Source organism: Natator depressus, chromosome 1 (genome assembly GCF_965152275.1).
Source record: "Natator depressus isolate rNatDep1 chromosome 1, rNatDep2.hap1, whole genome shotgun sequence".
Lineage (NCBI taxonomy): Eukaryota > Metazoa > Chordata > Testudines > Cheloniidae > Natator > Natator depressus.
Window position 1 is genome coordinate 242,497,262 of NC_134234.1, and position 19,185 is coordinate 242,516,446.

The 19,185-nt window shown below is 44.6% G+C and overlaps 1 protein-coding gene across 1 annotated transcript in view; it reads right to left on the reverse strand.

The window, feature by feature from the left end:
• Positions 1-393: 393 nt before the first annotated feature.
• The window catches only part of PKP2 (plakophilin 2), a 55,615-nt gene continuing 36,823 nt past the window's right edge, over positions 394-19,185 (reverse strand). Inside the window, exons 7-13 of the mRNA XM_074939756.1 lie at positions 12,910-13,027; positions 10,261-10,422; positions 9,576-9,749; positions 8,737-8,890; positions 6,876-7,065; positions 5,006-5,093; positions 394-2,031 (exon numbers count right to left, since the gene is read on the reverse strand). Coding sequence (XP_074795857.1) covers positions 1,963-2,031; positions 5,006-5,093; positions 6,876-7,065; positions 8,737-8,890; positions 9,576-9,749; positions 10,261-10,422; positions 12,910-13,027 — 955 coding nt within the window. The 3' untranslated portion in view covers positions 394-1,962. The remainder of the gene's footprint in view (positions 2,032-5,005; positions 5,094-6,875; positions 7,066-8,736; positions 8,891-9,575; positions 9,750-10,260; positions 10,423-12,909; positions 13,028-19,185) is intronic.

Sequence of the window (19,185 nt, forward strand, 5' to 3'; positions counted from 1 at the left end):
AAATTTATGAAGAGACAGTTCTTTTTTACAGAGGGCATTGCATGTTTTCTGTATTTTAGCCTACTTCCCCTCCTCCAGATACAGGACCATGTCATAAACCCCAAGTGTCGTATTACTTAGAATTTCATCTCCTGCTGTTACCTATTCCTACAGCTGAAGTCACACTCCTCTGATTGTCATATTGCAATTAACTGCTGCGGAGAGACTATGATTTTCCGAAGGATAATTTATGTCTGCAAGTGAAACCATATAAAGCAGGATAAGATGAACTCCTAAGCAACAATGTCCCTAATCTCTCACTTATATCCTTAGTAATAAAGATAAGGACCAATCTCCACTCTCATTACCATTAAATTAAAAAATTGGCGCACAATATTTTAAAATTCTGCAAATTTTATTTGTCAAAATAACACTATATAATCATGTTAGTTTCAATTATTTTGGTACTTTATTTCAAAATACCAGCAAGTATGTCTGTACCAATACACACACAAAATTCCCCCAGGGGTAGAGAAACCCCTACAACAACCCAGTTCCTGCTTCTCCCCTCCCAAAGCCCAGCCGGGCGGCCAGACATTCACACCCCTTTCCCCTCAGAGCCCAGCCAGGGGGCCCTCCCTGGCTTAGACACTCACATCTGCTACTCTCCTGGAGCCCAGGGATCCAGAGGGAGAAACAGCCTGATGTTGGGTCCCAGGCTTGCACGGAAGTTTCCTGCATACTACCACCTCCTTCCTTCAGGGCATGCTGGGAACTGCAGCTGCTGGGAACCCTCCAGTTCCCTCCCCCTGGCCTTGTTTTCTATTTTTTGAGCTGGGCTCTGATGGGTCCAGTGGCCCCTAGTGGCAGCCAACATCTTTGCAGCCCTTTTTTGTGGGGAAAAAAAAGAAATTCTGCGCACACAACATTGATTTCTGCAAAAATCTGCATTGCGCAGTGGCACAGAATTCCCCCCGGAGTAACTTGCTGGCACTTTTTAAAACTCCTTCTGGGACACAGCCAAAAATTCTGCCAGCAGTGAAAGGGAGGTGGGGAGGAAAGTGAGCTGAAGCTGTATTACTGCTTGTCAATTTTGCTGTTGCTGCTGAGACCTCAAAGCAAAAGAGACTGGTGAGCCATTGAGCACATGAATACAAGAAATAGAAAAACAAAAAAAATAAAAAGACAAACACTCCCTTCCAAAAAAAAAAACCTTCTAACTCTCTGGGTGCTTTTAAAAATGCACATGATAAAACAACTTTTTGTATATTCTGTTCCATTTCACACGGTGTGGAGATAAATGTTTAGTGCTATGCATGCATGATGAAAGGAAGACTACAACTGCGGCTAACAAAAAGTTATTATTCCCTGAGCAGCACACCCGAAATTTATTTCCTGGAGAATTCCATCTTTAAAAAGTAGCCTATAAAGAATTTGTTGCAGGTCAGAATTTCAAACCTCTCTGTACACCTATTGTTTGAAACACTGACTAGTGTAGTAAGCTTAAAAAAATTTGCACTAAGAATCCCTAACACCACCATCTTCGACGATTGATATTTTGAAATACACTGAGAACAGTGTGACATAGGGTAAAGGCAGAAGACAGCATCAGCTGTCATACAAAATCAGTCTCTGTTTTGTCAGATACTTGACAGCAGTTTATCAGGTTGTTGATGTTGCACCAGCCCTGGCTGGGGACTGTTTACTGGTAACAGCTGCAGCAGAGCTGAAAATGAATAGATTGCAAGCAGCAGGCGGCTGGTTGTGTGCACAGAGAAGGGGGAAGAAGGACCAGGGAGAGACCTGAGCATGGCTGGTGGTGTTTCTCTCAGGTCCAGCCAAAATACCCTCTAAACACAGAAAGGAAGAGAAATAACAGGACATTATTTCAAAAGATGTACTTGACAGTTCATGGTGGCCAGGCTGATATGAGTAGATAATTATACAAAACCACACACAGTCTCTATATATTTGTAGCCTGCCTTAGTCTTTGAGTGAGTTGTATGCTCTCGTTGTCCGGTTATTGATGAAATCTGTCTTCTTAAATTGAGCCTTTGGAATGAAACAAAAAGATCTAATTACAGTTAATGACAATTCTGAAAACAAAGGGAATGCGTAGGACAAAAGCCAACTGCCAGCCACAGACAAAGTATATGAAATGTTACTGTAAAAGGATGATCTAAGATTTTATTTGATCTTATTTGGTCAAGTAATTCCTCTTGCTTCTTTGTCAGCCTAATTTTTCAAAAGTGAGCAGTGATTTTAGGTGCCTCAAATTTTCATTGCCCAATCTAAGACACCTTAAAAAGGTTTGATTTTCAGAAGGACAGCGCTCAGAAGTTTTTGAAAACCGGGCCCCTTTAAAGGAGTCTCAATCTGAGCACAAAAAAGTTCCCCTAGTGACTTTTGAAAATTCAGGCCATCAGCTTTTATCTTAATTCTATGACACTGTAATGAATTTGTGGTTGTACACAATGGAGACTAATGCTAAAGGTGATTCAGTTACAGCACCTTACTTTAAAACCTAGATTTCTGGTTTGCGTATATACTGCTGTGTATGCAGTACTGGTAAAAGAATGTTCTGTATACCGTGGTGAAATGCTATTTTTTTATTATGAAAACTCGAGCTCCAATTTTGCATTTTGTCTACTTTAGCTTTGCTTTTTGCTACTGTGATGGGAGGAACAATGTGCAGTAGACTTGCTTGCCAGACCTTAGATGACATGCCATTACTTTTAAGTCTGCCTGGAGTGCTGTGACAAATTAAACCAACTTATTATATCTATGGTTGACTGATGCTCTAATTTCAGACAGGAAAAAACATGCAGCACCAACTCAAAGATCTGTTCTTTTAAGTTACCGAGGGTTTTAGAAGGTGAAAGTCCTAAACAGCAGGAAAAAAAGAATGAGGAAATTTTTAAGAAATTCAGGGAAGAGGCACCCAACTCATCAACCAGATTTAAGTGATCCCCCTTGTGGGCTGAAAAAAGGAATTGCGCAGGCTCCAAGTGGAAAGACGAGAGCTGGTTTGCTGGCTAATTCTGGTTTGACCATTTCCTGTTTGTTTAATTTGGCCAACACTCCCTCCCCTGCCACTCCCTTTTGTCGGTAAAACTTATGTCATGCAGGGGCTTGAAAAAAACCACACCCCTGACTGACATAAGTTACACCGACAGAAGCGCATGTGAGGACAGTGCTATGTTGGCAGGAGACGCTCTCCCACTGATATAGCTACCGCCCTCATTGGGGGTGGTTTAATTATGCCGACGGGAGAGCTTCCTTCAGCACAGAGCAGCTACGTGGGTGACCTTACAGGGGCGCAGCTGCAGCAGTACAGATGTGCTGCTGTAAACTCTCTAGGCCTTGTCTACACTACATGGTTTTTGCAAAAAGAAAAGGAGTACTTGTGGCACCTTAGAGACTAACCAATTTATCTGAGCATAAGCTTTCGTGAGCTACAGCTCACTTCATCGGATGAAGTGAGCGAAGTGAGCTGTAGCTCACGAAAGCTTATGCTCAGATAAATTTGTTAGTCTCTAAGGTGCCACAAGTCCTCCTTTTCTTTTTGCGAATACAGACTAACACGGCTGCTACTCTGAAACTACATAGTTTTGTCGGCAAAAGGCAGCTTTTGGCGACAAAACAGTGGAGTTGTACACACTACAATGCTTCTTTTGTCGGCAAAACTCTCCTGTTTTGCCGAAAAAATAAAACCACCTCAATGAGAGGCATAAAGTGCTTTGCGGCAAAGTTAAAGTGACAAAGCATCGGTGTAGATGCTGCCGTTTGTTATGTCAACATAATTGGCCTCCCCCACTATCCCACAATTCCCACCGTGACTGCTCTGCACATTGTTTTGAACTCCACTGCCCTGCATTCCAGCTTCACAGGCATACAACCCTCCCCTTTCAAAGGTCCGGGAAGTTCTGACAACTGAGCACGCTGCTCTGCTCCAGAAGCAACCAGAAAATAATTAATGTGGAATCCTGCTCTCTCCTGCAGTAGGAACACAGCGGCAAGCAGGCTGCTGCTGTGGAGGGGGCTGATGTGTGTGAGGGTTCCCCCTCCCCCTGATTCAGGACTGGTTGCTTCCAGCTGCTCTCTGAATTTAAAAGACAGTATGCTAAGCCACTCACACTCGCCCAACACACACACTGTCTCTGTCTCCCCCCTCCCCCCTACTCTGTCACACATTCTCCCCCCCTTCCATTCCCCACACTTCAATTGAGAAGCGGCTGGTAATCCAGTAGGATGCCTATGGAATTATGGGATTGAGAAACCTGCATCATGTGATGCTGCACCTGCTCCTTGATGTATTGCAAGCCGTTCCTAAAGCACCCTGCGGCCAGTTGCACCGTGGGATAGCTATCCACAGTGCACTGCTCTCTGTGTCAATGCAACAGCTGCTAGTGTGGATGCACTCTGCTGACACAAGGAGCATAGTGTGGACATGCAACAGTGGTTTACTTAAAGTGGTGGCTGCATGTCAGCGTAACTTTTGTCAACAAAACTTTTTAGAGTAGACAAGGCCCTAGCATAGACATAGCCTAACACCTGGGCTTTAAATAAACAAAGAGAAAAACCCAGAACACAGCTGCCTTGATGGTGGTACCCTGTCCTGCCTTTGTTTTTGTTGATGTCTTATTTCCTCCATTTCAAATTAGTTCAGCAGGTGCCGGATTCACACCTGCCGATGTATAGCCTACCACCAGTACTACTGCAGCAACAAGCAACAGCGTCTACAGCAGCACACAGGAAGCCCGAAACAGAGGCAATCTGAGTATCCAAGGGGGGGGGTTGGCGGCACTCGTTACCGAGCAGGATCCAGCACACAGACACCAAATTAAGCATACAATTCTCCCCAGGGTGATCCACACCACGGATTTGTTGCCACCAATGCAGAACTCCCAGATGTTCTACACGTGTTGTGTATACAGGACATTGCATTCCATGAACTGCACAAAGAAACCCCCAAAGCAGTTTAATTTGAAGGCAGATTCAATGTCTGCAATAACCCAGATCTTACCTTTTTGTAGGCACTGTGGAGATCAGTATGTGACCACAAGGAGTACAAGAGGACTGAGGCAGCTTTGCTAGCTTTGCTGAGCATATTACTGCAATTTGTAAAAATAAATATAAAACATTTAAAATACCAATTTGTGAACACAGTGTGTGTTCAGACTTAAAAACATGATTGTTTATGATCAGCTCCTCCTTCATTTCCCTGACAAGAGTTGAGTTCATTCTCCCAGGTTCTCCAATACAGCTCATGACATCCCTACCACCTACAGTAGCATAGGGGACACGCTTCCTTGCTTTAGCTATTAGTGATGATATTCCCAACAGAGTAGTCTGAACTCTCCACCTCTAAGGGGTATTCATTAAGGGTGAAAGACACTGCAGCACAGCGGGCCCATCGAAGGCCCTCTGCACTAGTTAAACCCAATATTAAGGGTTAAAGTGGGGCTTTAGTTTATGGACAGTCCTGGGTAGGCCCCCTGCACTGAGGTGAATTTCACCCACATGAGAGAAGGGCTGGCACAAAGAGAATGATTCATATAAAAGACCTAATCCTCCAACAGATGAATTTCCTATAATATAGGGTATACCTACGCTGCTCGCTCCTTACAGTGGCTGATAGACTACATACGTTGCACACCCCCCTAGTACAGGTATAAAAAGCAGTGTAGATAGTGAGACACTGCTTTAGGCAAGCAGAATACAGATACGCCTGAACCCTGTGGGTATGTACCTTACTTACACAGCTCTCTACATGCCCTAGCAGTGCCTCCCCTGTCTACACCACCAATTTTACCAGCATAGTGTCCCACTGCCTCCCTGCTGCCAGAGCCTTTCCCTGCTGCGTTTCCCCTGCCAGAGCCTTTCACTGCCACATGCAGAGGTACACACTGCACATGTACACACTGTACACACTGCAGGTGGACACTGCTTGCTTTTCACTGCTGTGCGTATCTACACATGCCCTACATGACGCCACCAGTGGTGTGCAGTGGAGACACAGCCCTAGCATATTACTAAGGCTATGATTTAGTCATGGGTATCTTTAGTAAAAGTCATGGGGTCATGGCAACAAACAAAAAGTCACGGCCCCTGATGTGTCCATGACTTGTATTATAAATACCCCGACTAAATCTTTGGTGGTCTGGGGGGCTCCAGGGTGCTGCAGGTGCTCAGAGTGGGGGACGCTCCGGTAGACACTGCTGCTGCTCTGGCACACCACCGCTGTTGCTGGGAGGGTTGGCCAGGGCCCGGCCCTGCTGGGGGGGGGCAGCCCGGGACACTGCAGCTGCTGCTGCTGGTGGGGGGTGGCCCGAGGACCTGCTGCAGCTTTTTGCGGGGAGAGGGATGGCCTGGGGCCTCACCGCTGCTGCTCTGGGGCGGGGGAGGAGGGAGCGGCCTGGGGCACAATAGCTGCTGTTGGTGGTGGGTCAGCCCGGGATGCCACTGCTGGTCCCAGACCATTGCTCCGGGGCAGCGCCCAGGACCAGTTGCCTGGTGCATCCGGAGCAGCGGCCAGTGTGGCTGGCCCTGGTGCCGTCCGAGCTGCAGCTGTTGTGGCTGGCCCCGGGGCCACCTCAGTTTCAGGCAGCCCTGGGGTCAGCCGCACTTGCTGCTGCAGAAGTGACGGAGGTCCCGGGAAGTCACAGAATCCGTGACTTCTGTGAAAGATTAGCTGCCTTACCTATCACCTTTTGAGGAGCCATTAAAAAAGACAGGGTAGAGCAGTTATTTAAAAAGGCTTCGTTGTTTTACCCAATGTATTTGATTTGAGTCACACTACGATTATTATTTAGGCTGTCTATTCCTTTAAGTTATATTCTTTCCAATGGATGCTGCTGCTCTTTTATCTTGGGGGGTACTTGAAAACGGCTTACCTGTCACTCATGCTGATGTTCATTATTTTTGGTAGGCCATCTGTACTTAGGAGAAGCCGTGCATTCTGGGAGCTGTTCTGGGTCAAGTTGTACAAGGCGTAGCAGACAGAAGCTATGGTCTCATTGGTAACATCTGACCCTTGGACAGAGTCAGGAAGTACGGAGACCAAATCTGGTAAGACGTTTCTGGCTAGAGGATGAAAGGGAAACAAAGAATTCAGCTACAAATGTACCATATATTCTGCTTTGTATAAACAACACACGAATACCAGGTTTACTCCACCTATGTTACTGGGTGTCTGCTAACAGGTGGGCTGTCACTTCATAAGAAAGTTCATGGTGGTATTTTATAGCCAATTGTGGTTATAATGATGTCTAGCTATAAATATTGTTAGGCTGATATTTCCTCCCTACAGTGTATTTTGCAGCCCCCCAGCCTGAGGCAGAAACATATATTATATTTTACTCCAACCCATCCAAGCTGGGGACACTTCACTAACTTTCAATTAATTCATGTAACTTATAAAATATTTTTGTACTAACTGTGCAAGGTGTGATGAATATAGCATAAATGTTAGCGTAGCAATTCTGAACTGTGAGGTATATATATTATGGGCCTGATCACAGGAGCTACTGAGCTTTCTGAACTCCAATTCAAGGCCCCGATTTAAGAAAGAATTTAAGAATGTACATAAACCAATCCTGATTCAGGAAAGCACCCAAGCATGGGCTGAACATCAAATGTGCTTAAAGTTATGCATGTGCTTACGAACCCTTTCAGAAAAATGATACTTGAGACCAAATCCTAACTTGAGACCACATCAGTGGGAGTTCTGGATACTCAGCACTTCTCAAGAGATGCATAGCAATATGCAGCATGGATCCCTTCAACAAAATATTCTCAAGTTATTGGGTTAAATGCTGCACTGGTACAGTGGGTAAGGAGCCTCCTGGGTTCGTGTTTCTAATCATGTCTATTACAGTAGGGCCTCAGTTATTCTCAGTGACTGAGAATGGGGCCCCACTGTGCTAGACACTGAGGAAACACAGAGCAGTAGATGGTCCCTGCCTGAAAAGCTTCCGATCTAAATAGACAAGAGACACAGGATGGGGGGAATGGATAGAACACACAAGTAGCATGAACAACGGCCTGATTCTACACACACTTGCACAGATTTTACACAGTGTAATTCTACTGTGCCGCTCTTAGAGCCGCGTTATGAGAGCTCTCCCATTGACATAATAAAACTAGCTCAACGAGCGCCAGTAGCTATGTCTCCCGCCGACACAGCTGTGTGCACACTGCCACTTTTGCTGGCAAAACTTACGTCACTCAGGGGGGTGTTTTTTCACACTCCTGAGTGACAAAAGTTTTGCCAACATAAGTGCTAGTGTAGACATGGCCTTACACTAGTGCCAGTGGGAAGAGGCCGCAATGAGAAGATCTGCCAGCATATTGTGAACTTGACAGCTAGTGGCTACACTCAAAGGGCCAAATATAGGGATTAATTACATCATGGTAAACCTATGAGTGTGTGAATTACTTTAAACGCAAGACTATATTCCCTCTCCAAAACTGGACTGATTTAAGTTCTTTCATTTAACCTTTTCTGAAAAGATATGTTGAGAAATACAGAATACTGTTAAACAGAGAGAATCTGAGCCTATGGTCCTCACTTGGGCAAAACCTATATTTTAGTCAATGGGACCTTTACCTGAAAAAAGACTGCAAGCATTTGGCCCTAAATCTGTTAAATCCACTAATCCAGTCTTTTCTTTAAAAAAAAAAAAAAAAAGGAAAACTGAAAATAGAGAAGAGACAGAGATAAAATCTGAAAGAAAACATGAGTCCTTTGCTCACCTATTTCACTCTGCAGAGAGGCATTACGAGATAAGTTCCTGAGCAATGAGACGGCGGTACTCCTTGTACTTGGATTGCTTACATGCAGCATGTATCGAATACTCTGAAGGCCATTTGTCTTCTGGACAACAGTATGAGCGGCTGAAAATGGCATCTGTCATAAGGCACACAACTCTAATGAGCAATTGTTATGACTCTACTGCTGTATAAATAAACATCACATTAAGTTATCTCATCTTTTGAAAAGCGCAGGCAATGCAGTTACGAAGGTCCCTATATATCATTTTCAGGAATGTTTGAGATATTAGCCCAGACCCTGAACTAAGCAGAAGCTGGGACAGAAGAGATGGGTGATGCAATAGCAGCTTTAAATCACTTTTGTACCACCTGATCCTGGGACTGTTTGGCCAGTCGGTGGCGAACACTAGAAAAGTGATGACACTTTAAAAATACCTTGGCTGTGGGTGTGCCAGAGGGAGTTCTCTGCTCTTTGGGGAAATTCATAGAGAAATAATTATACTATTAGAAGAAAAAATGTGTTACATCCTAATTATTTTCACCCATGTCTTCCTCCCTGTCCCAACGAATTAGCTTGTTACATAGACGGAAACACACACAGCGAAGGAACAGCCCCTTAATGTGCCAAGCAGAACGTATCCACAATTCTGAGCCTGCTCCCCCACGTCCATAGTCTTAGATTCTTTCTTATTGATCAATTCTGTGAACTTGTAACTTCACAATGGGGGTCTGAGCTCAAAGCTGTAAACATCTCATATTGCGGCCCTAGTCTCCACATTTCTAAATTAAAGAAAAAAGAAACAAGAAACAGGATGACTCACTGGTCCACTGCCTGCTGTGAGGTTCTGGAGAGCTCCCAAAGATGCTTCTTGAGTGTAGTCTCTTGTACTTTTTGCTATTAAGGAGATATAGATCCTAATAAGTGTGGAATGCCAGAGTGATTCTACACCTTTGGGACTGCTCTTTTCCTCGGGTAGCAGAGTATCTTGTTGCCTCTAAACATGTAAAGAGATCAAACTTTTAGAACTGGAGAACTTATATGACCCAGCACACCACAATCTAGAGGAGGCATTCTGTAACTGTAGCCTGATTTTGCTTTTATTTTTAATAATGTCAATCAGGAGTAACCCCACCAACTGAAATCAACAAAATTAAATCAGTGTAAAACTAGTGTACAATCAGAATCAAGTCCATTGCTTGGATCTTCAGACCCCCAGATATAACAAACTACAGTATGTTGTGGACTCAAACAATGGTTTATAAAAGATAAGTATTTAAAAATATTGTGACATCAGACTTTGTAATACTAACAGCAGTAGGTCAGAAACCTACATGCTTCTAGTGAAGTGTCATTCATTTGAAATGAGTCTGGCTGGCTCACCCTGCCAGACAAGTCATTAACCCTGAAGAACCCCAGGTCTACTGCAGCTGTCATTAGATCACCATTCGCCACCAGCCACACTAGAACTGCCTAATTCTTCAAAGTATAATAAATTCACACATTACCACTTTTGCTTTCCTGCTGCGTGTTCCAAAGCACCCCAAGATTTTATCATTGGTAGGAGTATTTTTTCTTTGTATATAGATGTTCTGGGCATAACTGCTAGGCAGCTCTGACTCTAGCTGGTAGGAAAGGTTGTGAAGAATGCACACGCAGTTCTCTGTGGCCTAAAATAATGAAGTAAATGTCATTATAACTCTCTGCATGTGTCAAAGAGACAATACAGACATGGGAGGAATGTTTGATTCAGGATCTTACATGGCCAACCTTTAGTTTCTGGTCGCCTAAAGAAGAACTAGACAATAGTGATTAGGCCACCAGAAACCACAGGTGCTTTTGAAAACCCCACTAAGTACCCATCTACATCTTTAGGCTTCTAAATACATTAAAAAAAATCTAGCTCTAAATCACTTTTTAAAATATGGGACATTTTATTATATTCACTTAGGCATTTTTGAAAATTTTACTCTCTACCTATGTGCTATCCTCATAGGACACAATGATAAATCCCCCTACGAAAAGTGTCTTATCTGACATTTCACCTCTGCTAAGTGAAAATGTGGTAGTTCCTTCACAATCATTTCTGCATACAGTAGAACCTCAGAGTTACAGACACCTTGGGAATGGACGCTGTCCGTAACTCTGAAATGTCCATAATTCTGAACAAGACATTATGGACTTCAGCCACTGAGGTGGGGGGAGGTTGGGGCTGCAGCTGCAGGGTGGGTCAGGGCTTCGGACCCTTGGGAGCACTGGGTCTCAGGGCTTTATATGTGGGGGGAGTGCTGGGGCTTGCGGCGTCAGCCCGTGGCTCCATTCCCGGCTTCTGCTGCAGGGGTGAGGGCGCTAGGGGTTGGGGCTCCCCACGGCTCCACTCCCGGTTTCCACTGCAGTGGGGGGGCGCCCTGAGCCCCAGCACCCCCCGCTGGGCTGAAGCCAGGAAAGGAGCCAGGGGGCTGAAGCTCCGAGCTCCAGAACTCCCCCCAGATCTAAAGCCCTGAGCCCTGGTGCTCCCCACACTGTGACGTTCTGTACCTTGGGGGAACACCCAGCACCCCCATGTTCATTCTTATAAAATGATTGTGTAGTATCCAATGCAAAGTTTGTCATGTCGGGTGTCTTCGGAAGGCTCATGATGCACTGTGCATTGTTGTTATAGGCTCTGTCTATACTACCGTGGTAAGTCGACGTATCTTAGGCCTTACTCTTAGTACCTTACGATACCTTACTCTTCTCGTCAGGGGTAGAGTACAGGGATTGACTGGAGAGTGATCTGCTGTCGATTTGTCAGGTCTTCACTAAACCCGCTAAACTGACCACTGGAGGATCGATCTCAGAGCGTCGATCCCAGCTGTAGTGTAGACCTGCCCATAGTGATGATGTTATAGTAACTGTTGTTATAGGTTGTATTTTCATGTATATAGTTATGAGGCTGAAAATGTGTCCTCATGGCTTAAAGCAAGCCCAGGCAAAAACTCCCCAAGAGCAGAGGGGCAGTTCACACCTCATCAGGGCATGTATGGGACAAACCCAGCCCAGCCTCACAGGAACAAAGGACACTGGCCTAGGTAGCAACAAAGGATCTGTTGGACTCTTGAGTGAGTCACCCCGCTTCCTTTGGTCAGTTTGGGACTACCATGAGGTAATGCTCACCTGACTCTGAAGGGGGTAGGGGGTGCAAAGCCAAGGGGGAAGAAAGGACATAATAAAAGGGAGAGATGTTTGCCATGCTCTTCCTCTCTTTTCCACCTCCATTTACAGACACCACACCAAGCGACTGAAGTGTCGATCAACGGGGAGAGCCTGCCTGAAGAGCAATCAGCCAGCCTGTGGTGACAAGCATCTAAGTTTGTAAGGGCACTGAAAGTGTTAAGATCAGCTTAGAATGCGTTTTGTTTTTATTTCATTTGACAAAATCCGACTTGTTATGCTTCGACTTATAATCACTTAAAATCTATCTTTGTAGTTAATAAATGTGTTTGTTTATTCTACCTGAAGCACTGCGTTTGGTTTCAAGCATGTCCGAGACTCCCCTTGGGATAACAAGCCTAAGACATATCAATTTCTTTGTTAAATTGATGAACTCACATAAGCTTGCAGTGTCCAGTGGGCATAATTGGACACTGTAGAAGACGTAGGTTCCTAGCGTGTGTCTTGGACTGGAGATATTGGCAAGTATCATTCGGTTACACAATCTAAGGGGCAACTTACATGCCAGAGACTGTGCGTGAACAGCCCAGGAGTGGGGGTTCTCACAGCAGAACCAGGTAAGGCTGGCTCCCAGAGTCAAGGATTGGAGTGACCTAGCAGATCACTGGTCCAGATAACACCAGAGGGGAATGTCACACCTGCCCAGAACCCTGACCTCCTCACCACCCTGGAGCTGCAGCCCTAACCTCCCTCTCCCCAGCTGAAGCCCTGAGCCCCAGGGCTAAAGCCCCAAGACAGTAAAGTATCTGCTTTTGTTTGTTTGTGTGCGTCTCTGCTGCTGCCTGATTACTTCCGATTCCACAGGGTGTCCAGTTGACCGGTAAGTCCGGAACTCTGGTGTTTGTATCTTTCAGGTTCTACCGTATCTCTATGAATTGAATGGTTTGGTTGTTTTCCGCTCCCAATTAGTTCTGGTGCAGAATCCTTTCATTCTGAAGAGATACCTTGTCATCAGGCTTGTAGTCTGCAGCGGTTCCTTGGATGTAATACACAAGAGAATCAATCAATCCATCACATTCTCTCATCTTTTTCCTTCCTTCTGGGCCAGCAGAACTCATGTTTCTGTCCAGAAAGGAATACACAGGTGAGAAGAGATTTATATTAGTCACTTCCTTGTCTTCCTCCCACCCACTGGCTAAACAGCAGAAAAGATGGGGTTGTGGGGGCATGACTTGACTCCTCTGCTGGGAGTCACCAGATGTTGATAATCAAAAAGTCATCAGGTAACAAAAGACTCTGCTAATTAAGGTTGCCATCTTAAAACCCTGGAAGTACTCCCAGACAATATAACATACTGTAGAAGGATAGGTGAATCTATTTGTATAGAATAAGACAGGTATTAAACCTTCGCCCAGAAGCTGGACCAACACTTTTTTTAAAGTTCGAACAAGTTTGATAGACTTTTTCCATTATTTAATTTCCATGTGCCACTGAGATTTCTAGTTCAGTTCAGGACTGTAAATGGATGTGTCAAAATATCAATGGAAGGATTATTTTAAGATTTCTGCCACAGTATGGCAGACCCCAAGTCTGGATAAGCATCCATACTTTGGGGCAGTTATCTCAACCAATTAAATCCTCCAAACCACAATCACTCATCTAGAGTTACACGTGATAAGAAGTTCTGCAACCTCTGTACATTAGTTATAAAACGTAGGTGTTGAATAATGGAAGACGACTCCCTTCTCCATACCCTGCATTCTACATACTTATTCCCCAATTCCACAAATTGACATAAAACAAGTTCATACTTCTTCAGCTCACTGCAATTTAAAGTCTTAGTTATGAGGCCAAATTCAAATAGCCTTTTATAGATTTTTTTAAAAAATCCTATCATATAGCACTTAATAGAGAACTATATTCCAGCAACAGAATTTATTAGGCTGATTTAAAAAACCTATAGAATTTAATAGAGGATTCTATAGATTACTTGAACCCTATTGGCTTCACTCCTACTATATTCTAATTTCTATGTGTTTGTACAAAGGGGTACCAACTTGGTTGGTGTCTAGATGCCACTGCAATGCAAACTGCAAATTATATTAGGACTTTTCCATAAGGGTTGCCAGGAATTAGTAGTTCCTTTGGAGCTGAACTCCAATTGGCAGTTTGTTCTTCAAATTCACTTTCAGAGTTAATTCCATATTGTATTTCCTCTTTCCCCAGCCTCTCTTTCTACTTCCAGGTGGCTGAAAGCAGAGACCAGAGGCAGTGGTGGAGTCATGCTCTGTTCTTTTTGGGGTTTATTTTGGTGGCCCAGACATTATCAGAGTCCTTGTCCCAGCTCCTGTACTGGGACAGTGAACAAGTGTATATTTCCCTCCTTTTTTGTGACTGCCCTTCACCTCACTTGGTGAGCAAACGAGAACCAGAGATTAATTATGCTGCATAAGCAACTTCCCAAACTTAGCGAGTGTTGAAGAGAAGCCCACAGCTCCTGTGAGTGTAAGGAGAGCTCAGTCCAGGAGGGAAAAAAGCCCAGAGCTTCCTTACAGCAGCAGTGATAGGAATGTGGCATGAGGGAACAGGAAGTAGGCTTTCGCTGGAAGTGACAGCAGCAATCTTGCCTCACCTCTTGGAGTGAGGAGATGAGCCACTTTTGCTGCTGCATGCAAAAGGGAAGCAGGAGAGGTGACTTTTGCTAGATCCATTGGGAAAGGCTCCCTTCTCTCCCCTATAGTCCCCACAGCGATGCTATGAAGAACTGATGGACTGGTCAGTGGCCAAGCACCTCCTCCTTGTTCACCTCATCTCCACGACCACCTGGTGAGTTTGGGGCCTCTCTCCTCATCAGCTATAAATCTTTAAAAGAAAAGGAGGACTTGTGGCACCTTAGAGACTAACCAATTTATTTGAGCATGAGCTTTCGTGAGCTACAGCTCACTTCATCGGATGCATACTGTGGAAATTGCAGAAGACATTATATACACAGACACCATGAAACAATACCTCCTCCCACCCCACTCTCCTGCTGGTAATAGCTTATCTAAAGTGATCATCAAGTTGGGCCATTTCCAGCACAAATCCAGGTTCTCTCACCCTCTGCCCCCCCCACAGACAAACTCACTCTCTTGCTGGTAATAGCCCATCAAAAGTGACCACTGTCTTCACAATGTGTATGATAATCAAGGTGGGCCATTTCCTGCAGAAATCCAGGTTCTCTCACCCCCCCACCCCCCCTCCAAAAACCACACACACAAACTCACTCTCACTGTGTGTATGGGGGTGGGGGAGTGAGAAAACCTGGATTTGTGCTGGAAATGGCCCACTTTGATTTTCATGCAGGTTGTAAGGAGAGTGGTCACTTTGGATAGGCTATTACCAGCAGGAGAGTGAGTTTGTGTGTGTGGTTTTTGGAGGGTGGGTGAGGGGGTGAGAGAACCTGGATTTCTGCAGGAAATGGCCCACCTTGATTATCATACACATTGTGAAGACAGTGGTCACTTTTGATGGGCTATTACCAGCAAGAGAGTGAGTTTGTCTGTGGGGGGGGCGGAGGGTGAGAAAACCTGGATTTGTGCTGGAAATGGCCCAACTTGATGATCACTTTAGATAAGCTATTACCAGCAGGAGAGTGGGGTGGGAGGAGGTATTGTTTCATGGTGTCTGTGTATATAATGTCTTCTGCAATTTCCACAGTATGCATCCGATGAAGTGAGCTGTAGCTCACGAAAGCTCATGCTCAAATAAATTGGTTAGTCTCTAAGGTGCCACAAGTCCTCCTTTTCTTTTTGCGAATACAGACTAACACGGCTGTTACTCTGAAACCTATAAATCTTTAGTTCCCCTTTGCTCCCACAGGTGAAAGAGAGGTGGGGGGAGATTTACACTCACCTGGTGTCCCAATATAGGATCCTAGCCCTGATTCCCTGTTTGCTTCAAGGCCCCTTTACATAAAAGGGGCTTACAGGCAACAAGTAGGTGTCTCCACCCCAGGGAATGCCCTCTGTGTAAGGGGCTTTGCTCAGAGGTGTACAGCTGACAAAGCAACTTTACACTGGCCTCCCCTGCTATCTCCAAAGGTAATTTACCGAGGGAATGGAGAGGTAGGGGACATGGCCAGAGCATACTACTCTCTGGCTAGTCTCTCCTTTCTATGGCCCATAGAAGCCTACTGGCAGTTGGACTCTAAGTCAGTCGAGCCCAGAGGGCTCCTGAAGAGTCCCAGAATATAGGAGTGGAAAGGCAGCTTAAAGCCATCTTTCCCTCCCTCCCCCATTCCAGCGCAGACTGCCACTGAATCTGTGCTGCATGATTTCTTCTGCCTCAGAGATGACAGCTTTCAGTCAGAAGATCTGTGGTTTGTGAGACAAAATCTTAACATGAACTACAAAAGTGATTTAAAAACCAAAAACTCCCACTTGAAGCTGAGCCCCGAATGAACTACCAATTTATGGAGAGAGCAATGAGGCCAATAACTTTAAGATATAGAAATAAATGTAACGTGATCTGAATTTCAGACTGCTGGCATCATAAATCTAAGCCTCACTATTTAGGCCTCAGGCAGTTCTGCTGGGGAGGGGCCTGCATAATGCATCACATTTCAGGTTCTTTGTTGGAAAACAATATAAAATGCAGTCTGATATCACAGTTCATCACAAACAAAGTAGCAAAATTTCCCTTTAAATGAATCCCTGACAATAAATTCATCAAAAAATGTTTACACAACCAGGTGGCAAATTACAATAGTTTAAAATTTCATTAATGCCATAAAGCTGATGAGCTACCACTTTAAAAGTTCCCTATTGTTTATGCATTGTAAAACAGATGTGGTGTTTTATATGCTGCCAATGCAATTCTCATGTTTTTTTGCCTCTGGTGGTATTCATACAGTTTAAACAAGGACACACGATAACTGCAGTTTTCTTTTCAGTCATGCTTTGTTGTTAGTATGCATAATTCTGAGTTCATACATTCCCTTGTGAAATTATACTGAGTAGAATTAATGCACTTGGAAATCAAGCTTATTCACATGGCATCCATCGGTGTTGCTTTGCAATTTTAATTTTCCTCAGACGCAACACACTTGAAACAAGTCCTTTTGTCAGTTTACGGTTATGTCAACAGAGGTGTGTGTGGGTGTAACAGCCTTGCTTGTGCATATCAAAAATAGTTTCACTAGCACATAAGAGCTAAAAATGTCATGAATGAGAAGTATGGAATTTCCTTTACCAGCGAAGACACACTAGCTGATATGGAATTGCACTGTGCCACAGCATACTAGTTTAAAAGCACTGCACAAAAAACCATCCGAATGTATGAATTTTTGACAGCAGCAGCCATAGTGCACGGATATGTAATACTGTCAGATCTTACAAAGGGCTAGAGTGCAGCCTTACAATTGCTGGACAGGGCTGGCACATGGCTGCACTGCCTAAGGAGCAGAACCGAAAACAAATTATGATTCAGAGGCACAACTCCTCCTCTGATCTAGGGAGAAGTAAGTTATTTCATCCCTCCCTTTACTCTCCACCATGTGCCCAGCTGTGCGCGCATGTATGGCCATAGCTCTTTTCGTTCCCTACCACAATTTGAGCAGGGGAGTAACAGGGTGGAGGGAAGACTTACTCCCCTGTACATGACCAAGTAAGGGCTGCGACCATCTGGCCCTAAGCAGGGTCAGGCCAGGTCAGAATGTGGATGAGAGTCCTTCAGGGAGCACCGTGAGGACAGAGGATGTTGTGAATCAGCAGGTGGTGCTTTTTGTTCTGAGGCTGTACTGAATCAATGCTGCAGTGTGCTGGCGAATTCAGGGATGAATTTAGTAACCGACTAAGGTGCTGGGCTGCAGGCTGCTGAGCTGGAAAGAACAGGGAGGAAATGAATGGGTTGTGAAGCTGGGTGGGAGACCAGAAAAGATAGGGATAATTGGAAGGAAACTTCAGAGGATGGAGATAATGTAAAAAGTCCTGCTGCAACAGGGGTCAAAGAGGTGTAATATCATTACTAATTTATATTACAGTAGCACCTACAGGCTCCAGTCTGTTGAGCACTGTACAACCACATTTTGAGAGACTAAGTGACTCTTCCAAGGCGTGTCAGGAATTCTGAGTCACAACTGGGAACTAAATCCAGATGTCCTAAGCCCTAGGTCAGTTCCTTAAGCAAAAGGCCATCCGTCCTTTCAAAGAAGTGGGATACATTTTGCTGTGGGACATTCCAGTTATAAAGCGACCCACGGGAATGATTTTAAAAAGCCAGGACTCCTCTGCTGAAATAAGAAAGATTGGCGGCTGTGGTATGCTGAGCACTAGCTCTTACACCCTAGGTCTGTGTTGTTTTAAACAAAGAATGAATTGGTATGGAGAAGGAGAAGTGGACAGTGAAGGGGGAATGAACATTCCAGAGACTATTAAGGGCAGTGCACAGCTCTGATGAGGAAGCAGCCTTCCCACTCTGCAGTTAAGGAGCTCTGCCTCTCGCCTGGTTTGTGTAAATCTGCTTCTGCAGCAGCTCGGGCAGAACAAATCATCTTCTGTCCAATGCAAGGCATTCATCTCCTGTTATTCATGAAGAACCCTTCTGAACAGGTATTTCATGCCAAAAGGGAGATCACATTCTCATCCGCGTTCAAAGTACAGCAAAGAAACACAAGAAGTCTTGTGCTAAGAACAGGGTTTTGCTTTTTATATTAAAGGCAGAGCCATATCAGCCATGCACTGACATACCCAAGACCAGTCGTTCTTAAACTTTTGTACTGGTGACCCCTTTCAAATAGCAAGCCTCTGAGTGCAACCCCCCTTATAAATTAAAAACTCTTTTTAATATATTTAACACCATTATAAATGCTGGAGGCAAAGCGGGTTTGGGGTGGAGGCTGACAGCTCGCGACCCGCCATGTAATAACCTCGCGACCCCCTGAGGGGTCCCGACCCCCAGTTTGAAAACCCCTGGCCAAGACCATATATTCAGTGTGTAGTGGCTACCATAATATTTCAGGCTGTGGAATGAATGAAGCCAAAGCAGAGCAGAGTGCAGTACTTTCAGATCAAGAGAAAGACATGCAACATTACCTTTAAAACCCACAACAGTTTTCCTGGGTTCAGTGCCAGGTCTGCAGCACTCCTTTGACTAACTCATTAAATAATAAAGCCAATTTTATCTATTTGCCTGGTTGTTAGGCAACACACCCTTTCTTTTGATTTACTCTGCGTGTTCAGGACACAATGCAAAAGTTTCTTTCAGATACAAACAATGTCATTATGTCAGAAGCTCATTGT